The sequence below is a fragment of the Microplitis demolitor genome, chromosome 5 (assembly GCF_026212275.2).
Source record: "Microplitis demolitor isolate Queensland-Clemson2020A chromosome 5, iyMicDemo2.1a, whole genome shotgun sequence".
Classification (NCBI taxonomy): Eukaryota; Metazoa; Arthropoda; class Insecta; order Hymenoptera; family Braconidae; genus Microplitis; species Microplitis demolitor.
This window is the reverse complement of record NC_068549.1, coordinates 16,696,201-16,717,849: the sequence shown is the minus strand read 5'-3', so window position 1 is coordinate 16,717,849 and position 21,649 is coordinate 16,696,201. Positions and strand designations below refer to the sequence as shown.

Here is a 21,649-nt window from a genome sequence, read left to right as displayed (position 1 = left end):
GTTTATGAAGTGTAACAATTTTTTAAATTGCGAAAACAATTGTGAAATTAAAGAATATATGTTGAGTTTAATATTTTATATTTCATTTTATTTATTTACTTTACAAAATTTTTACAAAAAGTTATTTGATTTTTAGTAGATGAATAATTTATAGCTTGTATTATTAAAAATAAAATTGATAAAAAATATGATATCAGAAAAACGAAACATTAGGAACAAAATAAATTGAAATTACTTTATATTTATAACTATCAATTACGATTATTTTTTAATAATCTTTATTAAAATTTTTGACTATTTATCACTCACAAATCTCACTTTATTAATATCAAGCATTCATTAATTGACAACTATTCGAAAAAAAAATCTTTTGAAGCGAGCGTTTACCGCTAGATTTTTAAATCACCAAATGTTTTTTAATTTATTCACACATACTAGAATCTTTTAATTATATATTAAACTACAATCATATCACTTTCTCACAATTTTATTATAAAAATTTTTATAAAACGTAATTTTTAAACAAATAATAAAAAGTTTATAACTAAATGATTCACTAAATTAAAATTAATTATAAAATTTCTATTTAAAAGAAAAAAAAAGTAACTGCTCAATCAATCTCTGAGACAATCAAAGATTGTACAATTCATATGTTCATAACTCATTTTTTAAAAATAATGATTTCACGATTGTATGTTTGTTTTTATGATAAAAAATTACATATGAATTTTTTTTTTACTTAAATTCTCTCTCTCGTCGATGATAAAGCGAGAATTGTGCGAGTTCTTCATCATGAAGCCAAAGCCAAAGATCAGTTTAAATAATTTTGTCAAGTCGGACCATAAACCCCAGCATTAATAAAATTAAAAAAATAAATTACAAACGAAATAAAGTAATGCCTTGGCAGACGTTTGTACAAAAAAAGAAAAAAAAATAACTTAATAATAGATCACGTCAATTCATTTAAAAAGGTTTAAAAATTGTACTCAAAGAACTCTCTTGACGGTATTTACAATTGCTTAAAGCTCGGAATAAATTATTAAATAAAATATTTTAACTCCTGGTGAGTTTAGTGTAGATTATAAAAAATTTATAAAGTTGGTGAAAAAATACTTATTTTTTTTTTTTTTTTTAAATACAATCAGAGATCTTTGAGTGTGGAAGAGTGTACAAGAAAAAAAAAACAAAGAATTTTTTGTTATCTTATAAGGTTTATAAAATAGATGTCAAATAAAATGTTAATTTATATTTGTGCGCAAGTTGATTCAATGTATTTATACTGTAATTACGTACGAAATGAATACATACAAAAACCAATAAATTAAATTTTCGACTTAAAAAAAATGAAAACTATTTAACGAAAGAGACGTAATTAATTAAAACATCATGATAAAAGAAAGAAAATATGAATGCATAGCTGTTGAAAAAAAATTTAGAGCTCGATTTATCATCGAGAAAATTGTATATGTACGATGTATGATTGCATCAATAAATAATTATTTTTAAGATAAAGGAACAGTTGGGGTGTACTTTTTCTTAAACTGTTTTTTTCTTAAATTTTTTTCTGTATAGTCAATGATAATTTTTATGCAGGCAATATTTATTATTTACAAAATATCAGTAGAAAAAAACATTTGGTCGGATAAACTTTATAATTGATACGTCATGCGTTTGATGTTGAATTTATAATATTCGTGTTTGGAGACATTGTTACAAGAGCAGAACCACTTTGTTGCCATAGCTCTATTGCTTTGTTGACTATCATTTCAGATGTTTCTTCATTTATCTGGAATTTTTTTTTTTTTTCCAATTAAATTAAAAAGTCTAAATAAAAACTATTTTAAAGATATTTTGTTCTCATAACTTACATGTGAAATAGTATCTAATACACAATCTGTACTATCACAATTTAATAGAAATCTTCTGAGAGTTATAAAAATAACAGCCGCAACAAAAGCAAGAATTTTATAAGCTCCAACGGCGATTTTATCCCAAATTCTAGAATAACGAGAAATAATTATTAAATGTGGTTACAAGTTTTAATTAATGAATTGATTAAGTTAAAAATTAAAAAAGACATTTATACGAAAACATTAATTTCAAAAAGATTAAATGTTCATGTTTTTGGAAAACACTCGATATTTTCTTATTCATTAATTTTTTTTTTTTTTTTTTTTTTTAAATAGATCGTTTCGAGTTTAATGTATATTTTAAAGTTCGAAATTTTTTTTTTATTATTATTAAGATCTTATATCAATGTCTCAATTAATAAACTATTCACAAAGTAAATAACTTATAATACTTTGGAAGAGATCCATCACAAATAGTTTCAGCAAAACAAGAACAGAACCACTGGTCAAAAGGAATACTATTCAAAACTTCACATTTTAATAAATGTTTATAAAGAGACAAGTCTTCTTTTTCAAGAAGCGCCGAAGTACAATCTATTAATCTTCCAACATCATTATAAAATTTATCAACATGATCTAAAAATCCACACAGTAGCCAATAAATATCTATTATTTTTTCATACTCGTGATCACCTTCCATGATATGCCAGAGACTTTCAGCTATTCTGCTCATTGCTCTAAACCGAATAATCAATAAAATAATTTATTTATTATGATATTAATTAATAATATCATTATTTATTAATAATTATGGTTTATTGATCTTTACCTAAACAATGAAGACTCTAATTGAGCGTTTATATCTAATTTAGCCCGTCTTGTTCTCAATAACCACATGATGAGTAATGTTTGATGAGGTTTAGAATTTTCATCAACTATTTTAGTAACTCTCAATGCCTTTCTCAAGTCATGAAATTCATCTCTCCTTTGTGATGCTACAAAATCATTACTTCCTGTATAAATTGGTGTAACATCTAACAATATTTTCCATAGAAAATTCCTATAGATTGCAGGTACAGTGAATCGAAGACAAAATTGTTTTAATTTTGCTTTATCAAATGGCTGTTCCTTTAATAAAATTTCTAATGATTTTTTTTCTTCAACACTACGAAAACCTACCTATTTAATGATTTGAAATAAAAAATATGATTATTACTTTTATTGTCATTATTTAATTATTGTTATTATTAACTAGTATAATAGATACTTTATTTTTTAACCTCTTCCATGATTATTTATTTGATAATCGTTTTCTAATATCATAATAATAAATATTACTTACTTTTTCATAATAAGAAGAACGAAAATTTCGTTCATCAGCCATAATTTTGATAATTTATCTCATGACAATCAATAATTATATTAATTATTTTTAAACATATATTATACGCTGTATCGATAAACTTATAACACCATAGAACCTTGTAATGATCAATTTACTTGTCATTCATCTTAATACAAATAAAAAAATGTTATGTATATGTATATATATACACGCGCATCCGAATCGGGTGCGCGAAGTTTTGACGCGATTTAAAATTCGCGTAAAATTTTAAATTTAGATTAAATTACTTTTTATTTATGAATCCTTTACTATAAATAATTGATATTATCTATGTCTAGTATCCATGGAAATTATCAAATTATTTTTATGAAAAATTTTGTTCAAATCTATAAAAATTTGAAACATTTAATTTTATAAATTGCCACGAGGTTATAGAGTCGCATGATCGTATTTTTACTCTCGAAATTTTTATATCGATAGTATTCATTTTTCAATTTTAAATTCTAACAGCTGCTGACTGATAATTTTAAATAAAAATAAATTGTTTATGTCAACAAACACTATAATTATATTAACAATAATTATTAAGTATTTGATTTGAAAATTAAAATTGCAATAATAAATAAAAATGAATAATTATAAAGCATCAGTTGATAAATTGTTAGAAGAAGACGACGAAATTTTTGAATTTATTGATAAAGAAAGTATTTGTACGACATGTAAATTAGAAGTTGATAATAATAATTCTGAAAATGTTGTAGTGAAACAAGAAAATTCAGTTCATTTTGAAGACAACATTTATTCACAATCATTAGAAAATTTTGAAAAATCTCATGAACTCATGAGAGCTACACGATCATTTTCAAGAATAAGTTTGGACAATCTTGATTCAGAATTCGCTGATATAAATAATGAAGAACATCAGATCAGTCATCAAAGTCATCAAATTAATACAAATAATATTAATAATAATAATGATAAAGTTAATGAAGACAATTTTACTTTCAATGATACTCCTAGCTTTGTGTGTACAGGTGTTGATAAAGCACTAAAACAATTAGAACAAGACCAAGAACATCTGAACGAAATACAAAATATACCTGAACCTTTACGAAAAAAAATCACATCACATATTGTCGGAAACGTGAATGGTAACAAAAAAACTTTACATGACAAAGAAACGCAAACAGATTTGACAGAAAAACAAAACGAAACTGATAATCTTTGGTTTGATAACGAATTCCCATCCGAAAAAGAGTTAGAAAAACTTGATCATTTGATTACTGAGGTTACAAATGGAGATGTAGGTAAAAATAATAAAAGAAAATATGATAATGAAGATAATATTGATAGCAACAATAAAAGAATAAAGAGTAAAACAAGAGAATTTGATAAAACTGTTAACGATTCCATGGTCTCAGTTGTTTTAAATCGACAAAATAAATTATTTGAATTATCCAATGATTTATATCAATATAGGTATTATATTTTAAATTTTATAAAATTAATATTATAAATATTTTTAATGATAAAATAGTAATGATTAATTTTCGTTACAGTGAATATTTAAATCAAATGAGAACAGCTTTGTCTAAAAAAGAATCATCTACCAATATTGAAATTCCAACTCCTCCAGTATTAGTGGGTTATGACAATCAATTTGATTTTAAAACTGAAAAACGATATGTTAAACTTCCAATTAGAATTGAAAGTTATGGCAATAATAATAGTAGTACTGGCAATAAATTAAACTCAATTAACATCAAATCTAAGATTTATTCGTAAATATTTTATTATTAGTTTATCTTTCCTGATTAAAAGAAACGATTCGAAACGATTTGCCATTTAAAATGTCCATAAGAAGGGTGACTCAAAATTATTCAAAGTATTGGCAAGCATTAAAAAGTATTTAAAATTTTTTTTTCTAATCGTTTTAAATCGTTTCTTTTAATCATGGGTGAAGTAACAAAAAAAAATTATGTAATCTTAAATTATAATTTAACTTTCAGACAAAAAACAGAAATTTCAAATCGAGGAGCTATGAAAAACAATCCATATTCAAGAAACATAAATAATTCAGCTAAAAATAATTATAGTAAAATAAATGATCAAGTAAATTCTACAAAAAAAAATCAACGACAATCTACAATTAAAGAAGCTTTTGCAATTCATAAAGATAATCATAAGAAACCGTTAAATGATTATAAAAATATTAATAATATCGCTAATAATATAAAAATTAACGTTAATAAAAATATTAACGGTCTAGAAAAAAATCAAAATGATAAAATGAATAATGATAACTTAAGTGATTCAGCATCAATGTACCAATTTAATCCACTTGGTCGTAATATTATCGTTAAAAAATAACTATAATAATTATAATAATTAATTTAATATTATTATAAAAACTTCTTTATACTTTTTTAAATTTATGTATTTTATCATTATTATTTTCATCATTGCTTTGAAAATTTTAATAATTATTTTAATCAGAATATTTTTTTTAGTATGTTTTTAAATTTTTCCACACAATTGTATAACAGTTTTGTTCTTTTTTATTGTCTGCTGGTAACCGAAAATAGAGAACCAACAATAACACGTGCGTATATTAAGTTGTTTATCAGCTGTTTTTACGTATAAAGTATCATATAATAATTTACATTGTATTTATCCATTTAATGTTGTAAATTAATTCAACATAACCGCATCTAAAAATGTAATTATAAAAATCAATTGATAGAATTTAATAAATCAATATTCTTTAATGTTTTCTTTTTGTTTCGATTAATTTTATAACGGTGATTTATAAAGTTGTATATTAGTCATAAGAAATATAAAAAATTAATATAATTATTGAAATGAATAATAAAAATACAAATTTAATGCGCACCCCATTAAGAAATAGTTATTTAGCGAATAAACCATTTTGTTCGCCAATAAGAAATAATACGACGCCAGTTAAGAGTAATTTGAAGAGGCTTTATCCAGTATCACCATCTCCTGATTTGTAAATATATTTTTTTATCAATATAATTATATAATATATATTTATAATTATTTGATTTTAAAAATTTTGAATACAGAAAAGTTTCAACGCCACCCCAAGATATTATAAAACGTCGCAAAATTGAATTAGACAAATCAGAAAATATTTGTGGTCTAACATTTAATTTACAAGAACCAATTTCAGAACCAACTAAAAGTGATTTATTAGCGATTAAAAATCGAATTAGAAGTAAAAAACTAGAAATTGAGGTTTTAAAAACTAAGCTGGCTTATCGAAAAAAGGTAAAAAATATGTAAAATTAAATTTTTTTACTGAAATTTAATTTATTATATTACCTGTATTGAAACTGCAAGTTACAATATCTTGACAAATTTGGCATGTTCCTCTGAGCACATTTATCATACATTTATGTCAATTGTCTGCTCTGCACTCTGCTCTAAAATAATTAATTACATCAGTATATACGTACTCAGAGTGACATGCTGAATCTATTCTTTTTATTCTGATGCGATTTAGCGGACAGAAACCGATCAGTTTCTGTCTTCATTTTTTCTTGCTAGAATTGCATTTATTTATAATAAACCTTTAAATATTTCTTCAATGACGTATTACCATCCTATATAAAACCTTTATTGATTCGGCAATGTTTCGTTCTATTTTTTAGAACATCATCATCAGCAGGTTTCTGAAATACTAGAAGTTAATTAATTAAAAGCTTAGCAATAAAGCAGTTTTTAATTAGTATAGTGAATCTATATGTTCAATATATTGAATATTAATATAACTTATTCAAGTGAATATTGTTATATTGATGAGAAAGTATTGTACTATATCATTAAGCTGGTATTGTTTTTTATAAGCTTGATGAAGTTCTAGTTAAGAGAGCGAAACGTTGCTACATTAAAAATAAAATTATATTGAATGTTCAATTTCCTGCTAATTTTATTATTATGAGAATATTTATTAGGGTAGTCGTTAAAAATTAAATTTTCTCAGGCGCCCCATAAAAAGCTTATTTTTAGTGAAAAGATACGTGGGGAATATGGTTTTTTCTTTTTAAGTAAAAAGAACACGTGCCTCAGAATGATCAAAGTTCATTTTTCGATACAATCGCGGTTTTTTTAAATATCTCGTGAAACATGCGGATTAAAGAAAAAAATCGTGGGAACAATTTTGTAGGAAATTAAATTCTAGACAAAAAAGACCGTGTTCATTTTTTTTTTATAAAATGTGTAGTTAAGAAGATATTTTAAAGAAACTTTTTTAGATCTTATGAATTCAGTATTTTAAGGATTATGAATGTTAAAAATAACGTTTTTTCATAAATATAGACAACTTCATAGCTCGTAACATATCAATTATTAAGGCTTGTTACAGTTTCTGTATACATAGAAAAATGTTATTTATAACATTTGTAATCCTTAAAACGCTCAATTCATCAGATGTAAGAAATTTTTTTTAAAAATATCTTCATAAATACACATTTTATAAAAAAATGAATATGACCTTTTCCGGATCTAGAAAAAATTAAATTCCCCAGTTATTTTTTGATTAAAAAGAAGCTTTTTATGCGGCGTCTGAAAAAATTTAATTTTTAACGTCCACACTGAGAAAAAAAAATACTTTTGTTAAGAACATTTACTTGATACAAGAACATATTTTCTTGATAATTTTCAAGAATATATAATTTTGTCTCAAGAATTCGTAGAATTGAAGGAAATAATTTTTATTTAATTCAAGTAAAGCTATTCTTTTGTTTACTCATAATATAATATCAAATTCATATAATAAAAAAAAATAAATTTGATGCTCTTTTCTCGAGAAATTGATAATTAATAATAATAAAATAAATATTTTGAACGGATTTCTTGAACCAAGAAATTCTTGTTTCGAAAATAGTACTTTTTTTTCTCAGTGCACACTAATATTTATATTATTCTAATATCCAATGAAATTAATAAGTGTCTCTGAAAAATTAATAAAATAAATCAATAAAAATAATAAGGGAAAATTGTTTAATTCATAAGTTATTGTTTTCTCTGTTAATTTACTTGAATTTTATTAAAAACAAAACATCTATTACCCTACTTTGAATGGATCTAGACATTATAACTCTCAGTTTCAATGCGGGTAATATGAAAAGTATATTGCGTGGTAATGGATAAAACAAGAATTAAGGATCGGCAGTACTAATTGAATTTCCGGATTTTAGATATCTAATTAAGTTTTAAATATACGTGTGACTTGTTCGTTCTACGCATTTTTTCGGAAGCTGAAAAAATCACTGTAATGATAATTAATAAATTAAGAGAAATCTAAAATTCGAGAATTTGTCAAGTACGGCCCAGCTTTAAGACCAGATGATGTCAGCTTTCGCCTTCATATCGGACAGCTAACTTCATCGCGTGTGGTGTCGCTATATTTTATCCCTTGCCATGCAATATACTATTGTTTTTTTTGAATGTATATAAGTTTTTTTAAAAAAAAAAATTTATTGATAGAAAATTAATTACCGTAGAAAGTTTTAAATATTAACGTCTAAATAAACTAACGAATGTTTATGTGAATATTTACATAAGGTTTATATATTTTGTACAAAAAAAAAAAAAATATAATTTATTGACTTGAAAAAATTAAACTCTATGTATTTAATAATTGTAATTAAATGCATTTTTTAGAACAAAAAAGAAGATGTCCACGTAGATATTGTAAGATGGAGAGAAGCTTGTCAACAAGCTCTTACTCAATATCAAAAGGATTGCTCAGAAAAACTTGATAATGGAAAAACTTTAGAAATGACTGAAATATTGAAAATGCTAGGTATTCCTGAACATATTGTTGATTTTCCTAAAGATCATTAATATTTAATTGTATTTGAGAAAACAATTTAAAAAATACTTTATAATTATTTTAAGTATTAGAAGTTTATATAAATTATGATATATTTTTAAATTATTAAATAAAGAATAACCATTAAATTTGTTTGTTTTTTTTTCTTTTTATTGTGTCTAGTATTTTAGAAAAAAAGAAAATCGTCAAATTAAGTTACAATTCAATTATAGAAAGTTCTTTTCACTAATATTTGTGTGGTCTAAATGGATTATTAGGATCAAAAAGCATTGGGTCGTATGAGAAATTAGGATCTTTATAGTAAAAACTCATAAAACCACAATTTTGTGCTTTGAGAATTTCACGTTCAACTAATTCTTGCTTATGCTTACATAAACCAGTTATATGACGCCCATAAATTCTTCCAGTGTATGCACTTTGAAATTGTGACAATAGTCGTACGTTTTTCCAATCAGGAGTTATGTTTAATCTACATAAAACACATAATTTTTTTTCTTTCTCAAATGGATTTCTTTCCATTTTAATGGGCTATAACAAAAAATTATTATTATTATTATTAACAAATCATAAATAATTTATTTTATGTATATTTTAATTAAAATAATAAACCCATTTTATAAATTATTCTTTTAATTACATTAATTTTCAAAAATTAACAATTAACTTACAAGATCTTCGTCTAAAGGCCCATTCGGTACTACAAAATCATCGTCTAAGGGTCCATTTCGTATTACTGCTTCTGATTGATTGGTTTTATCAACAATATTATGTATCAGGCGCCGTGATAATATTAAAGTGTATTCTTAAAAATAAAAAAAACACATTGAATTTTAATAAACAATATATTTAAGGAATTATAATTTCAACACGAATGTTATTTCTAGGTTATAAACTAAATTATTTTCTACTTACTTGAAATTTCAAATATATTTCTTGATAATAAGGCCATTGAATAATGCTAAGACTGTTTATTTATTATTTTTGGCTAATATATATTTTTTTTTTATGAAAAATGCAATAGTGCGAAAATTTTTTAAATTTTCAAGAACTATCGAACACTCAGGAAAGATGAAATAAAATGCAATGAAATACCGAATACCGGGTGCTAGATTCCATAGACATAACGCATGGAGCATGGAAACTAGAGAATGGTGTCATCTATTCACCATGGGATATAAAGTTTCTGAGAAAATCAATGGAAGATTCTTATTTTATCGACACTGTACCGACTAAAGCTAAGTGGTGTTTGTTATAAAGGCTTTTTCACTGTTATACGCAAGCGTGAGTACAATTTGAATAAAAGCGGCAATTCAAATATTTTAAACAGTTTTCGTAATAGAAGCTAATGAACCTATATCAATTAAAAAATATGCAAAGAGTATCCTATACTCTTTGGAGGAACTGAAGTCTCTGGTGAGACTGGATCGGCGAAAATGTGCCCCGTTCGTACAGCTTGTAACACAAATGCCTGGTCATTAGAATATCTTTTAGATTAGATCCAAAGACCAGGCATTAATGCTCCAAGCTGTACCAAAGCGTTATAATAAGATTTATATACGTATAAAAATTAACGATACTGTACGATATCTACGTCATCGCGGCTGTATGTACAAATGTAATGATACTGAAATTAGTCGAGGTCTAATAACTTTTTAATTTTTTTAAACGATAAATTATAAAAAAAATTGTAGATATAGCTTCGCTAATTTTCTACATCGACGCCCTGATTAAAAATACTCATTGAAAAGGATTGAAAATTATTTCAATTCTTTTCAATCTATATGGAGGTTTTGGAAAATATTGAATGGAATTGAAATTTTGATCATTTGAATACTTTGTAATTCTTAAAATGGAATTCAAACGTATTGAAAGAAATTCAATCTTTCATCATTTCAATACCTTCCAATCCCTCGTGGACCTGAAATCACTGTAAAATCACAGTGAAATCACAGTGAGATTATAGTAAAAACATTGTGAGACCATGATGAAATTACAGTGAAATCACCGTGATTTTGTGCCATTCGGTCACTGTAGTTTTATGGTTATCTCACAGTGATTCAATAGTGGTTTCACAGTGATCTTATTATATGTTATCACAGTCGATTCATAGTTACCTCACAGTGGTATTGCAGTGATTTTAGTGTGGTACCACAGCCAATTCACTGTGGAAAAAAAATACAAAAAAATTATTAAAACCTACCATCATTTTTTTTTTCAAATAAAAAAAAAACAAAAATTTTCAATGACTACCATTTTTTATTTTTTTTTTGTCATTTTATAATATCAAACTTTAAAGCTTTTTGCAATTTTTTCCATTAAACTTTTTTCTCAAAACACATCTTGAAAATTTTTAAGTGTTCAGAGAACTTTGAAATAAAAAAAAAGAATACAAACAAAAATTAAAAATGGCCATCATGACACAAATATTCAGTTTATTAAAAAAAAGTTGAAGAATGTTTGAACAACTTTTTTTTTGCTATTCTAAAATCACCATAAAAAACAATTTAGGTCAATTTGAGCTTCTACTGCAGTCAAATTTTGCCACTCAATTTTTGATGTCTCGAATACATCAAATAGCCGCTTTAATCTGACGTCAAATTTACGCGCAATTTGACTGTAGGTTGAGCTCAACTGGCTATTGGGGTACTTTTTAATGCTTTTGAATACTTTAGAATCGCCTTTCTTATGGACATTTAACATTCCAAATCGTTTTGAATCGTTTCTTTTAATCAGGGAGAGGTTGTGCTTTATAACGGACTTGTCAAGGTCACGCGATATTTTTTATTATTATTGTGGTTTTATTTTACTATTACCATTTTTTTAATGCTTAATTGTTATTAAAAGCAATATTAACAGTAAAATTAAATCACCATAATAATAAATAGTAAAATGAGAAATTATAGTGTACATAATAAATTATAATTTCGTAAAGAAAAAGGTTATGATTTTGCTTTTATTCATATAAAAAAAAAAAGTTTAAGAACGGTTTTCAGATAATTTTGTCCCAGCTTTTCTCTGAAATAAAAGCTCTAAACGCAAAATAAAGACACAGACCCGATGCTTTACTCTATGAACTAGCGAAGTGCACTTGAATTTTTTGATAATTTCCATTTGTTTACGAGAAAAGCTTGGACAAAGTTCCTATTTAATGTACAAGTGCAACAGAGATAGTACCGTTTATCCAGTTGAGTGCGAATAGAGAAACAAATGAAAACGCGTCTTAAGTATTTTTGGTTCAATTGACCCCACTCTCCCCTAAACTTAATTGTAAAATAAAATTAATAACTAACTTGAATATAAATTAAATTTCTAAATGATAATTGAATACACGATAAATTTGATAAGGAACTAAAGCAAAAAAAAATTTACTGTTAATAAACAATTATAAGTAATAAAAAAAAAGTATAACTACTAAAAAATTATAAATTTCTAATGTTAATAATAATATTTAATAATTTAAAATTAAGCTTTTTTTTTAAACTTCCGATTTCATTGTATAGTTACGCAGTTGAAATGTAATTTTTATAATAAAAAAAAAATTTGATGAAATAATTTGATTATTTATTTATTGTCCATTCCAATTTTACTTAATTATAACTTTATTCTTTCAGACAGGAATTTTATCATTCGTTTTTTTAACTCTCAGGTATAAGTTATTTGATAGCTAATTTTTATTACCGATTTTGGATATGTTTCATGGATTCTAATAATTTATATTGTAGCAGAAAAAATTTCAGATAAAAATTTTTCTATTTTAATTGCAGTTACATCATGAGACTAATAAATAATTAAACTTTATGGATATAATTCTATCTCATACTTGATATTTTGTTTTGAATTTTATAAAATTAAATTATTTGAAATACTGTTCGTGATAACAGCATCGAAACTCAAAGTTTCAATATGTCTCTACAGTCAGTCGAAAGAAGTTAGAATAATAAATAGTATTTATAGTTTCTGTTTAATTATAAATTGCAAATGATAATTAATGCTTACGCTAAAAGTTGATCACACCATTGATCTTAAATTTACTTTTTTCTGACTGGCTGCTGACACTGATACTTCAAGTTCCAATGCAGGTAATGAAAGGGGATGTAGCTGAATGCTGGATTGTTAACATGACTTCGAACTTACCTGTTTTAGAATCTTATTTTCTAAATCTTGACTATAATCAGCAAGCTTGTTCTTAATTCTTATTCTTATTATTAAAAAAAATCACTCGTCAATAGAGACTTTGATTTATAATTAATTATTATTAATGAAATTTAAAACTTATAATTATACTTTCTATCGCTTATTATTATTTATTAACTAATACTACAATTATGCCAATTTCTACTTTAAATTTTGCAAATTAAAGTTTTGAATATTTATTTAAAAGTGATGTTTGGAATGATAATGTAATTGTTTATTTATTCTATTTAATGATTCTATTTTTACTTTACTTATTTCATTTTGAAATACTTAGAGAACAATGAAAATAAAAATCAAATTTAAAACAATTGCAGAAATTTGTATTAAAAAAATTAATAAATAATAGTAATTAAAATTATAAATAATTAAATATTAAAATAAATTGTGACACTTACACAAAATTCAAAAAATATAGTGATTTATTTTTCATATATACAATATTCATATATGTAATAAAAATAAATAAATTAAATTAATAATTACAATTTTAAATTACGACTTATGGACTATGAGTTTATTAAAAATAACTTCTGTATTAAAATTTCATTTTTGAAACCAAACTATAATTAATTTTTCTTTTATTTTACAATGACTATATTTCTTTTGCATCAGAGAATTAAAAAAAAATATAAATAATAAAAACACAACTTAATCTATTTAATTACACATGTGTGCACATATAAGTGAAACATTTAATGTTATATACGTATTAAAAATAAATAAATTAAATAAGTTATTATTTGACATTACTAATAAAAACCACAAATTTATATACTTATTAACCCTACACCCATGAAAATATTTCAAAATGTTACAGACTTAATAATATTAATTAAAAATATTCCTATAAATATATCATTGTAATTTTTCCAAATCTTCATTAGTCAGTAATTTTAAAATACTCCTCGTAAAAGTACTTGGAAGTTGAATGTTATTGAAAATATCATCAATTAAACTAATAGCATTGGATAGCAATTTTTTCCGTCCTAATGCTTTTCTTAAACGATAAGCAATCATTCCACCGTATAGTGGAAAAAAAGATTCGATGTTCAAATTTAAAATAGTACTATCACTAACATACTTCAAACTTAAAGCTAATTTGTGTTCACATTTATTACATAGAACATTATAAAATGTAACATTACTCGTACCAATATATGTTATCTTCAGTTTTTCAATTTCGCTTATGCACTGACCGCGCAATTCACCAAATTTTCCACTATCTACGACTGCTAAATTTTCTTTATCAATGTAACAATTCGTCGCACTGAGTTTGGCAATATATTCAGTAATTGTGTCTTTAACTTTTTGTGAATGATTATGTCGTGAAGTAAATGCTGTTTTACCACTAGCGTTTTTTAAATTAATATCAACACCAGCATTAAGCAGTTGTCTTATGATATTATCGTCGGTTGCGAAAAATGCGTAATGAAGCGCTGAACATTTATACGCTGTCACTATATTTTTATCAACCATACTATGGTTCAAGATTAATTTTACTGCTTCCGAACTTCGGGATTGGACAGCAATATGTAGAGGACTTTCTTTTGAAAAACCACATTCACTTACACTATTAACATCTGCACCGTATGCTAGAAGAAGCTCCATAATTGGTAAGTTTTCTTTAGTAATAGCACATATTAGTGGTGTTTCAAAATGATGAGTATCAAGGTTCGGATCAGCATTATTTTTTAAAAGTAGTTCTACAATTTTTTCATTACCTCGATCAACAGCAATTTGTAACGGTGATTTGCCAAAATAAAAATCATAAATTTCCAACATTGCAGTCTCAATGGCATGGTTTTGTAATAAATACTCAGGATTTTCTTCAAGATTTGGCTCAGCTCTATACAGGTAATGGATCAAATCAGAGTCCTGAATTAGCAGAGTATTAACGTCTGCTCCATAGTTGATGAGGCTTTCAATTATACTCAAGTTCTCCATTATAACAGCAATGTGAAGAGCTGTACCCCAGTATTTACTTCTTGAATTCACATCAGCTTTCTTGCGGAGCAGATAGTCCACCAATTTTTCATCATTATTGAAAGCTGCTATATGAAGCAGCGTAAAACCACCCATGACTGGAACCACTGTATTGATATTTTCGACATCTACTTGTTTGATTAAGTTGTTAACGTATTCGCAATTGAATTTTGAACGGATTGATTCCATCGTAATGAGTGATGCAATTAATGATTGTCGACTTTTAAATAATGAACTTTTAATTTGATTAACTTTGACACTTTACTGTGAGAGTAACTGCACTTAGTAATAACTTCAAGTTAAATTATTAACGATCACTGTTTTAAGTTTGTAGTTTTGGGACGAGATTGACTGTACGACTGATCGTCTCAAGATCGAAAACGGTTGTGAATGATGTTGTCTATGGTACCTTCGACCTTAACAAAATCTTCCCAGATAATTACTTTTCTCTCCCACTCTTAAATATCTGTGGTCATAATTCAGGAAGAGAGGGGCAAAAGGGAGTACTTAAGGAAAGACTGAGTTTTTGGGGGCTCAAATAGGGGAAGAAGGGAGGGGGATACTTACCTTTTGTCTCAATATACCACATTTATTGAAAATTTAAACTCTTTAAATTTGGAGCAAAATGGGTCGTGAAAAAAAGATTTGATATTTGTTCTTTTTACTCCTTTTATTTCTGCTAGTTTTCTACCATGTGTTCGTCATTAACATGCTCCAACAAAAAAAATTTTTATTTGGGGCAACATGGGCCCTCTGAAAAATCTACCAAAATTCGGTTATTATTTTATTTTATCTGAAAGCTACTAATTAATAAATTTTTCAGAACACTGAATTTTTGCGCTTAATTATTTTAATGTTTTGCATACAGATAAATTGAACGGACTATGGCATACACGAATTGCAAAAAAAAAATTTCATTTTTAACTTCCTGCTGAGAAAATTATAAATTTTCAAAAATTCGGCAAGTTATTGGTTTCGCTCTAATTTTCGAAAATCGAATTTTTTGGGGGAGAAATGGAGTACCCTTTAAAAAAGGTGACAAAAGAAGTCCTGGAAATCGAATAAATTTGATAAAATAAAATTTTTTTATAAGTAATTTACATAAAGAAAAATTATATTTCACATAATTATTAGATTCAAAGGAATAAAATAGTTAGTATAGTTTTTGTTATAAAACCAAAGTCATTAACATTTTTCGACTGGAATTCTGAATTTTTTTTTAATTTTAACGAAAAAAATTTTTAAATAATGCTCAATTATACACTTATCTAAAAAATTAAAGGGAGTAAAAATTTTATACATTTTTTAGTGATTTTTAGAAGGCTGTATTTTCGTGAAAAATGATCGTGTTGAAAAAATAAAAAAAAGCAAATTGAAGCTTGAAATCTCTAGTTTAAAGATCTGTCAGCTAAATAATTTTCTGAGCCACGGTTTTTGCAGAATCATAAGAAATAGATCGAGACAAAATTTTTCTAATTTTTTTGACTTTGTTTTTTAGGTTTACGAGGTCGGGAAAATTTTCTTCGAAAAAACCAATTCATGGCTCATTTAGGAAATCAATTCAACTACAATGTATTGCTTTTTTTTTGTTTCTCTATAGGACAATTTGCTGCTGAGATATCAGCCTTCATATGAAAAAGGATCCTGTTGTCTTTGATTATCGATATCTCGGCAACTAATGGTCGCACAGTAATCTCAGTGGCAGTTTAAGAAACTTGAATAAATCCTCTATAAGTTCCATTCTCGATTAAAAAAAAGTTTTTTTTTCTTATCCTTAATATCAATTTGAAAAACTCACAAAAAATGGTTATTTTCTGGGTTTTTAGTCAACTCATCGCTACTTTGCGAATATTGATGGAAAGGTTAATATTGCCAGGTGATTTTACAGCTTAATGTACCCCCAAAAACCCGGAAAATTTTCAGATTGATCCATTGAACCGTTTGTCCGGGCCGATTGCTCAAAGTTTTACAAAACAATTAAAGGAACACGTTTTGTTCCTTAATTTGAGTAATCAGTACCAAAATGAAAAAATTAATTTTTTTTGGATTTTCTTTCATTTTCGCGTTAGTTATTCAGTACATATGAGGCAAGGAAAAAAAAAAATTTCCAAAAAGCGAGATAAAGCAAGAATTTTTTTACTTTTTTTTTTTTTTTCATGTTTTACTCGGGGGTTATTTTTTCCTTTTCCGGAAAAATTGTTTTTTTTTCTCTACCTCACATTTACTAAATAATTAACCCAAAAGTGGAAACAAATCCGGAAAAAATCAAATTTTCATATTAGTATTGATTACACAAATTAAGGAACAAAATTTGTTCCTTCAATTGTTTTATAAAAGTTTGAGCAATCGGCCGAGACAAACGGTTCAATGGATCAATCTGAAAATTTTCCGGGTTTTTGGGGGTACATTAAGCTGTAAAATCACCTGGCAATATTAACCTTTCCATCAATATTTGCAAAGTAGCGATGAGTTGACTAAAAAACCAGAAAATAACCATTTTTTGCGGGTTTTTCGAATTGATATTAAGGATAAAAAAATTTTTTTTTTCTAATCGAAAATGGAACTTGTAAAGAATTTTGCTGAGATATCGATAATCAAAGACAAAAGGATCCTTTTTTATTTGAGGGCTGATATCTCAGCAGCAAATTGTCCTACAGAGAAACAAAAAAAAGCAATAAATTGTAGCTGAATAAATTTCCTAAATGAGCCGTGAATCGGGTTTTCCGAAGAAAATTTTCCCGGCCTCGTAGACCTAAAAAACTAAATCAAAAAATTTAGATAAATTTTGTCTCGATCTATTTCTTATGATTCTGCAAAAACCGTGGCTCAGAAAATTATTTGGCTAACAGATTTTTAAGCTAGAGATTTCAAGCTTCAATTAGCTTTTTTTTTTTAATTTTTCAACACGATCATTTTTCGCGAAAATACAGCCTTCCAAAAATCACAAAAAAATTTATAAAATTTTTTTGTTTTTCTAATTTTTTGGATAAGTGTATTAACAAAAGTAATCTTGGAAAAATTGCTTCATAATAAAGATAAAATTATTCAAATGTAAGCCCATACTAGACATTAAAAGTTCTTAAGTTGCCCTTAAAATTATTTTCTTTCTATCAAAATTATTTATCTATTTAACAATGGGGAATTTCCAATTGGACCATTGTCTCGACTATGGAGATGATATACTCTCCATCGTCTCGATTATTATAGTTATCCACTCTATTTCTCATTTACTTTCTATAATTATCTGATAATCTATCTACTCTTAAAATTTAAATAATTTATGACATTACTGACGCTTCTTTGTTATAGAAAAGCTTATACATAGTTAATTACTATTTATTAATGACTGTTACGAAAATGTGGGTCATTAAATAATATATATTGTACTATGGAACACTTGTATGTAACTGTAATTACGATAATCCATGTTTAAACATGAAGGTTTTCTGGAAACAAACCCAATGGTAAATTTCTACCTGAGCCCTAATGAGTGTCGTCAACAATGAACTTGACATTAAAACGAATCAGATCAAATTTAAAGGGACGGTAATCCCTCGATTACCTGATGTGCTGTCTCGTAACGGCAACTTCCCTGTTAGCCAGACCTTGCTCTGCAAGTTCTGCAGAGCAACATTTTCGGCTAACTTAACGAGAAAGTTTCTGGCAAACCTTAGCTGGGTAATACTTTCCTTTAAATTGGCTTCAGAATTTGACAGTAGCTTGAATGTAACTTGACAGAAAAACTTGCCGTCAATTTGAAGTGAAACTTTCAATCAACTTAACGTCATTGTCTGACAGTAACACTTGTAGTCAAATTGAATTCAAGTTTACAGACAATTTACTGTCAACTTAAAGGTAACTTCCGAAATATCGAAATATTTAGGTATTGAGAAGGATTGAAGGGTGTCATCTTTTTGTCCTAACAACCAGTTCTTTCGAGTCGAAAAGTATTTCGATTGAATATTATTTCCGGTATAGTTAAGAGTCAAATGATGTTAATAATGACTGTATTTATTTCTAGTGGATGTTTGAGACAGATTTGTATTTAGTCAGTTGCATTTAATGTTGTTTCCTTTAAATACAGATGGCTGATAGTAACAGTACGAGATGGTGACTTAGTAATGTAGAAAGATGTCAAATTATGAACAGTTGTACATCTAACTGATGTTATGTATTTGCATACAGTGATTAAGTCGGACATAAAATGTTACATGTGTATTTGTTGCTATCATGAAAAATAGTCACTAATCTATTAAAAAAACGATAATTTAATGCATTAGTATTTTATACTTTTTTTAAAATGAGTCAAATAAATTGCGAGCAGTTTGCTGATAATGCCAGTTGAATTTTTGTCTAGCCTTATTTAAGTTTACAATAATTTCGAGTCAGCGATTGTATGTTGCCAACATACTTGGTAGCATCGAAAGTTGTAGCAAGTGGAGGTTTATGCTCGTGCGATTTAGTGGTAGCAGTATATTATACCAAATTAACTTTATACTAGAGTATACAGCGGTACCAACTTTTTTAATTTTTATATCTCTGAAGGTAAGGTAGATCTCGAAAGGTAACTCTAACATTATACGCGGGTAGGGATCGGAATAAGAAAATTTAAATTCATATAAAATTTCTATTAAAACATTTATTAACAAAAATAAAGACATTAAAATTTACGACTATCATTAAAGATTGTTATTTTGATAACTGTATTTTATATTTTCTTAAAAATAGATAATTTAATTAACATATTTTTTAATAATTTAAAATATTTTATTGTCATAATATAATTTTTACTTTACTTGAAAAATTTAATTATTTACACATAAGTTACATAACAAAAATCTGGGCGTCGGTTGACCCTGCGGGCCGGCCCCAAAACTTCCCGCTGTTTTCGACCTCAAAGAGCTCGAAAACATTAGTGTAGATATATTTTCGAGCTCTTCGAGCTCGAAAATGCTATCACATGCAATTGTTTTTTTATGATCTTTTCAAGCTCTAACAAGTTACCTGTTATGCTGAAGTTTGAAAATTTAAGAATCGAAAATCATCAATGAAGCGGTTTTTAAAATTTAGTTCCTGATTATGTTCAGTAAAATAAGTGTATTGAGGCAGAAATCAATGTCAGGGATCAAAATCAAGATTTAAATAAGTTTTGACTCATGTAAGAAACAATAAAATATGAAATATCCGATAAAAATATTAAAAACTACGTTTTATCGATTTTTTTGTTGATAATATGATTTAAACTAAAAACCAAGTTCGATGACATTATATGATCAAAAGAAACTATAAAAAAGATGAGTTGGTATGATATCAGGTACATTTTAGTATGTTATATTGTGATTTATCCGGAACAAATAACATAAAATATTATTTTTTTAACATTTCAACGCCGATATCTTTCGAAGTAATCAATTGATTTTGATAGTTGACAAGGCAATCGACGCGTTTTATTGAGTTCTAGAGCTGATTAGATTTTGAAGTCGATCGGATAAGTTGTTTTTGAGAAATCAATAAAAAACTAAAAAAAAAATTTTTTTTTTTTTCGTAATTCTCAAATATTTTCAAGTCTATTCAATCAAATAATCTGAAATTTTCAGGAAAGTTGATGGCCAACAAGTTCTTTCAATTGCCACCGCAACCGTCCAAATCGATTTATTAGTTCAAAAGTTACAAAGAGTTTACATACATACACACACACACACACACACACACACACACACACACACACACACACACACACACACACACACACGCGCGCGCGCGCGCGCGGACATCATTCTAAAAATAGTCAGAATAGCTTCATAGGACGTCAAAACGTCGACATATGATGAAAACTCGATTTTCGAAAATCGGGGTGAAAACAATAACTTCCCGAAATTTTTGAAAATCGTCGATTTTCTTAGCGGGAAGTTAAAAAATAATAGTTCATTGAAAAAAAGAAAATTATAAATTAAAAAATAATTAATTTACTAATTATATCAATATTATTCAAATAAAATATTAGTCTTCACTTTCTATCCATAAATAATAAATAAATTATTTAAAGAAAAAAAAAAATTCGGCAACAAAATGCCCAACATTATCAAAAAAATTTACTTAAATCATTCCTTTAACGATACAAAAACATAAAATAAATTTCACAAAGTGTAACATTTTAATTTCTTAAATTATTCAATTTGGCGTAAAATACGCTAGAATTGAACACTCTCCAAAAAAAGTCTCTTATCGCTTTTTGATACATCCATTCTTTTAAAAGTTATTTAAGCTTGATGTCTAATTTATATTAAATTTTTAGATGTTTTAACTTTTCCGGCGAAACTATCAGACTTATTACAAAATATAATGAAACCTTCTTTGTAGACAATTTTATTCTCTAAGAACTATTTCTAATGAAGTTCTTCGGATTCCGCATTGTTT

The 21,649-nt window shown here is 26.3% G+C and overlaps 4 protein-coding genes across 4 annotated transcripts; 2 read left to right on the top strand and 2 right to left on the bottom strand.

The window, feature by feature from the left end:
• Positions 1 to 1,579: 1,579 nt before the first annotated feature.
• On the bottom strand, positions 1,580 to 3,388 carry LOC103573826 (TBC1 domain family member 7). Its single transcript, XM_008553061.3, has 5 exons — positions 3,193 to 3,388; positions 2,680 to 3,029; positions 2,303 to 2,587; positions 1,869 to 1,998; positions 1,580 to 1,786 (listed from the first exon to the last, which is right to left on the bottom strand). Exons 1-5 carry the CDS (start codon positions 3,232 to 3,234, stop codon positions 1,664 to 1,666), a joined length of 930 nt encoding a protein of 309 aa, XP_008551283.1. The 5' UTR covers positions 3,235 to 3,388; the 3' UTR covers positions 1,580 to 1,663.
• Positions 3,389 to 3,697: 309 nt separating this feature from the next.
• Positions 3,698 to 5,967, top strand: LOC103573842 (probable serine/threonine-protein kinase clkA). The gene is made up of 3 exons (XM_008553079.2): positions 3,698 to 4,674; positions 4,755 to 4,976; positions 5,205 to 5,967. The coding sequence occupies exons 1-3, from the start codon at positions 3,824 to 3,826 to the stop codon at positions 5,563 to 5,565; spliced, it is 1,434 nt and encodes a 477-aa protein (XP_008551301.1). The 5' UTR covers positions 3,698 to 3,823; the 3' UTR covers positions 5,566 to 5,967.
• Positions 5,844 to 9,170, top strand: LOC103573828 (uncharacterized). The gene is made up of 3 exons (XM_014443545.2): positions 5,844 to 6,205; positions 6,282 to 6,486; positions 8,884 to 9,170. The coding sequence occupies exons 1-3, from the start codon at positions 6,057 to 6,059 to the stop codon at positions 9,064 to 9,066; spliced, it is 537 nt and encodes a 178-aa protein (XP_014299031.1). The 5' UTR covers positions 5,844 to 6,056; the 3' UTR covers positions 9,067 to 9,170.
• A 19-nt stretch (positions 9,171 to 9,189) lies between these two features.
• Positions 9,190 to 10,186, bottom strand: LOC103573829 (28S ribosomal protein S18c, mitochondrial). Its single transcript, XM_008553063.2, has 3 exons — positions 9,968 to 10,186; positions 9,724 to 9,857; positions 9,190 to 9,583 (listed from the first exon to the last, which is right to left on the bottom strand). The coding sequence occupies exons 1-3, from the start codon at positions 10,002 to 10,004 to the stop codon at positions 9,281 to 9,283; spliced, it is 474 nt and encodes a 157-aa protein (XP_008551285.1). The 5' UTR covers positions 10,005 to 10,186; the 3' UTR covers positions 9,190 to 9,280.
• Between the last annotated feature and the right edge of the window lie 11,463 nt (positions 10,187 to 21,649).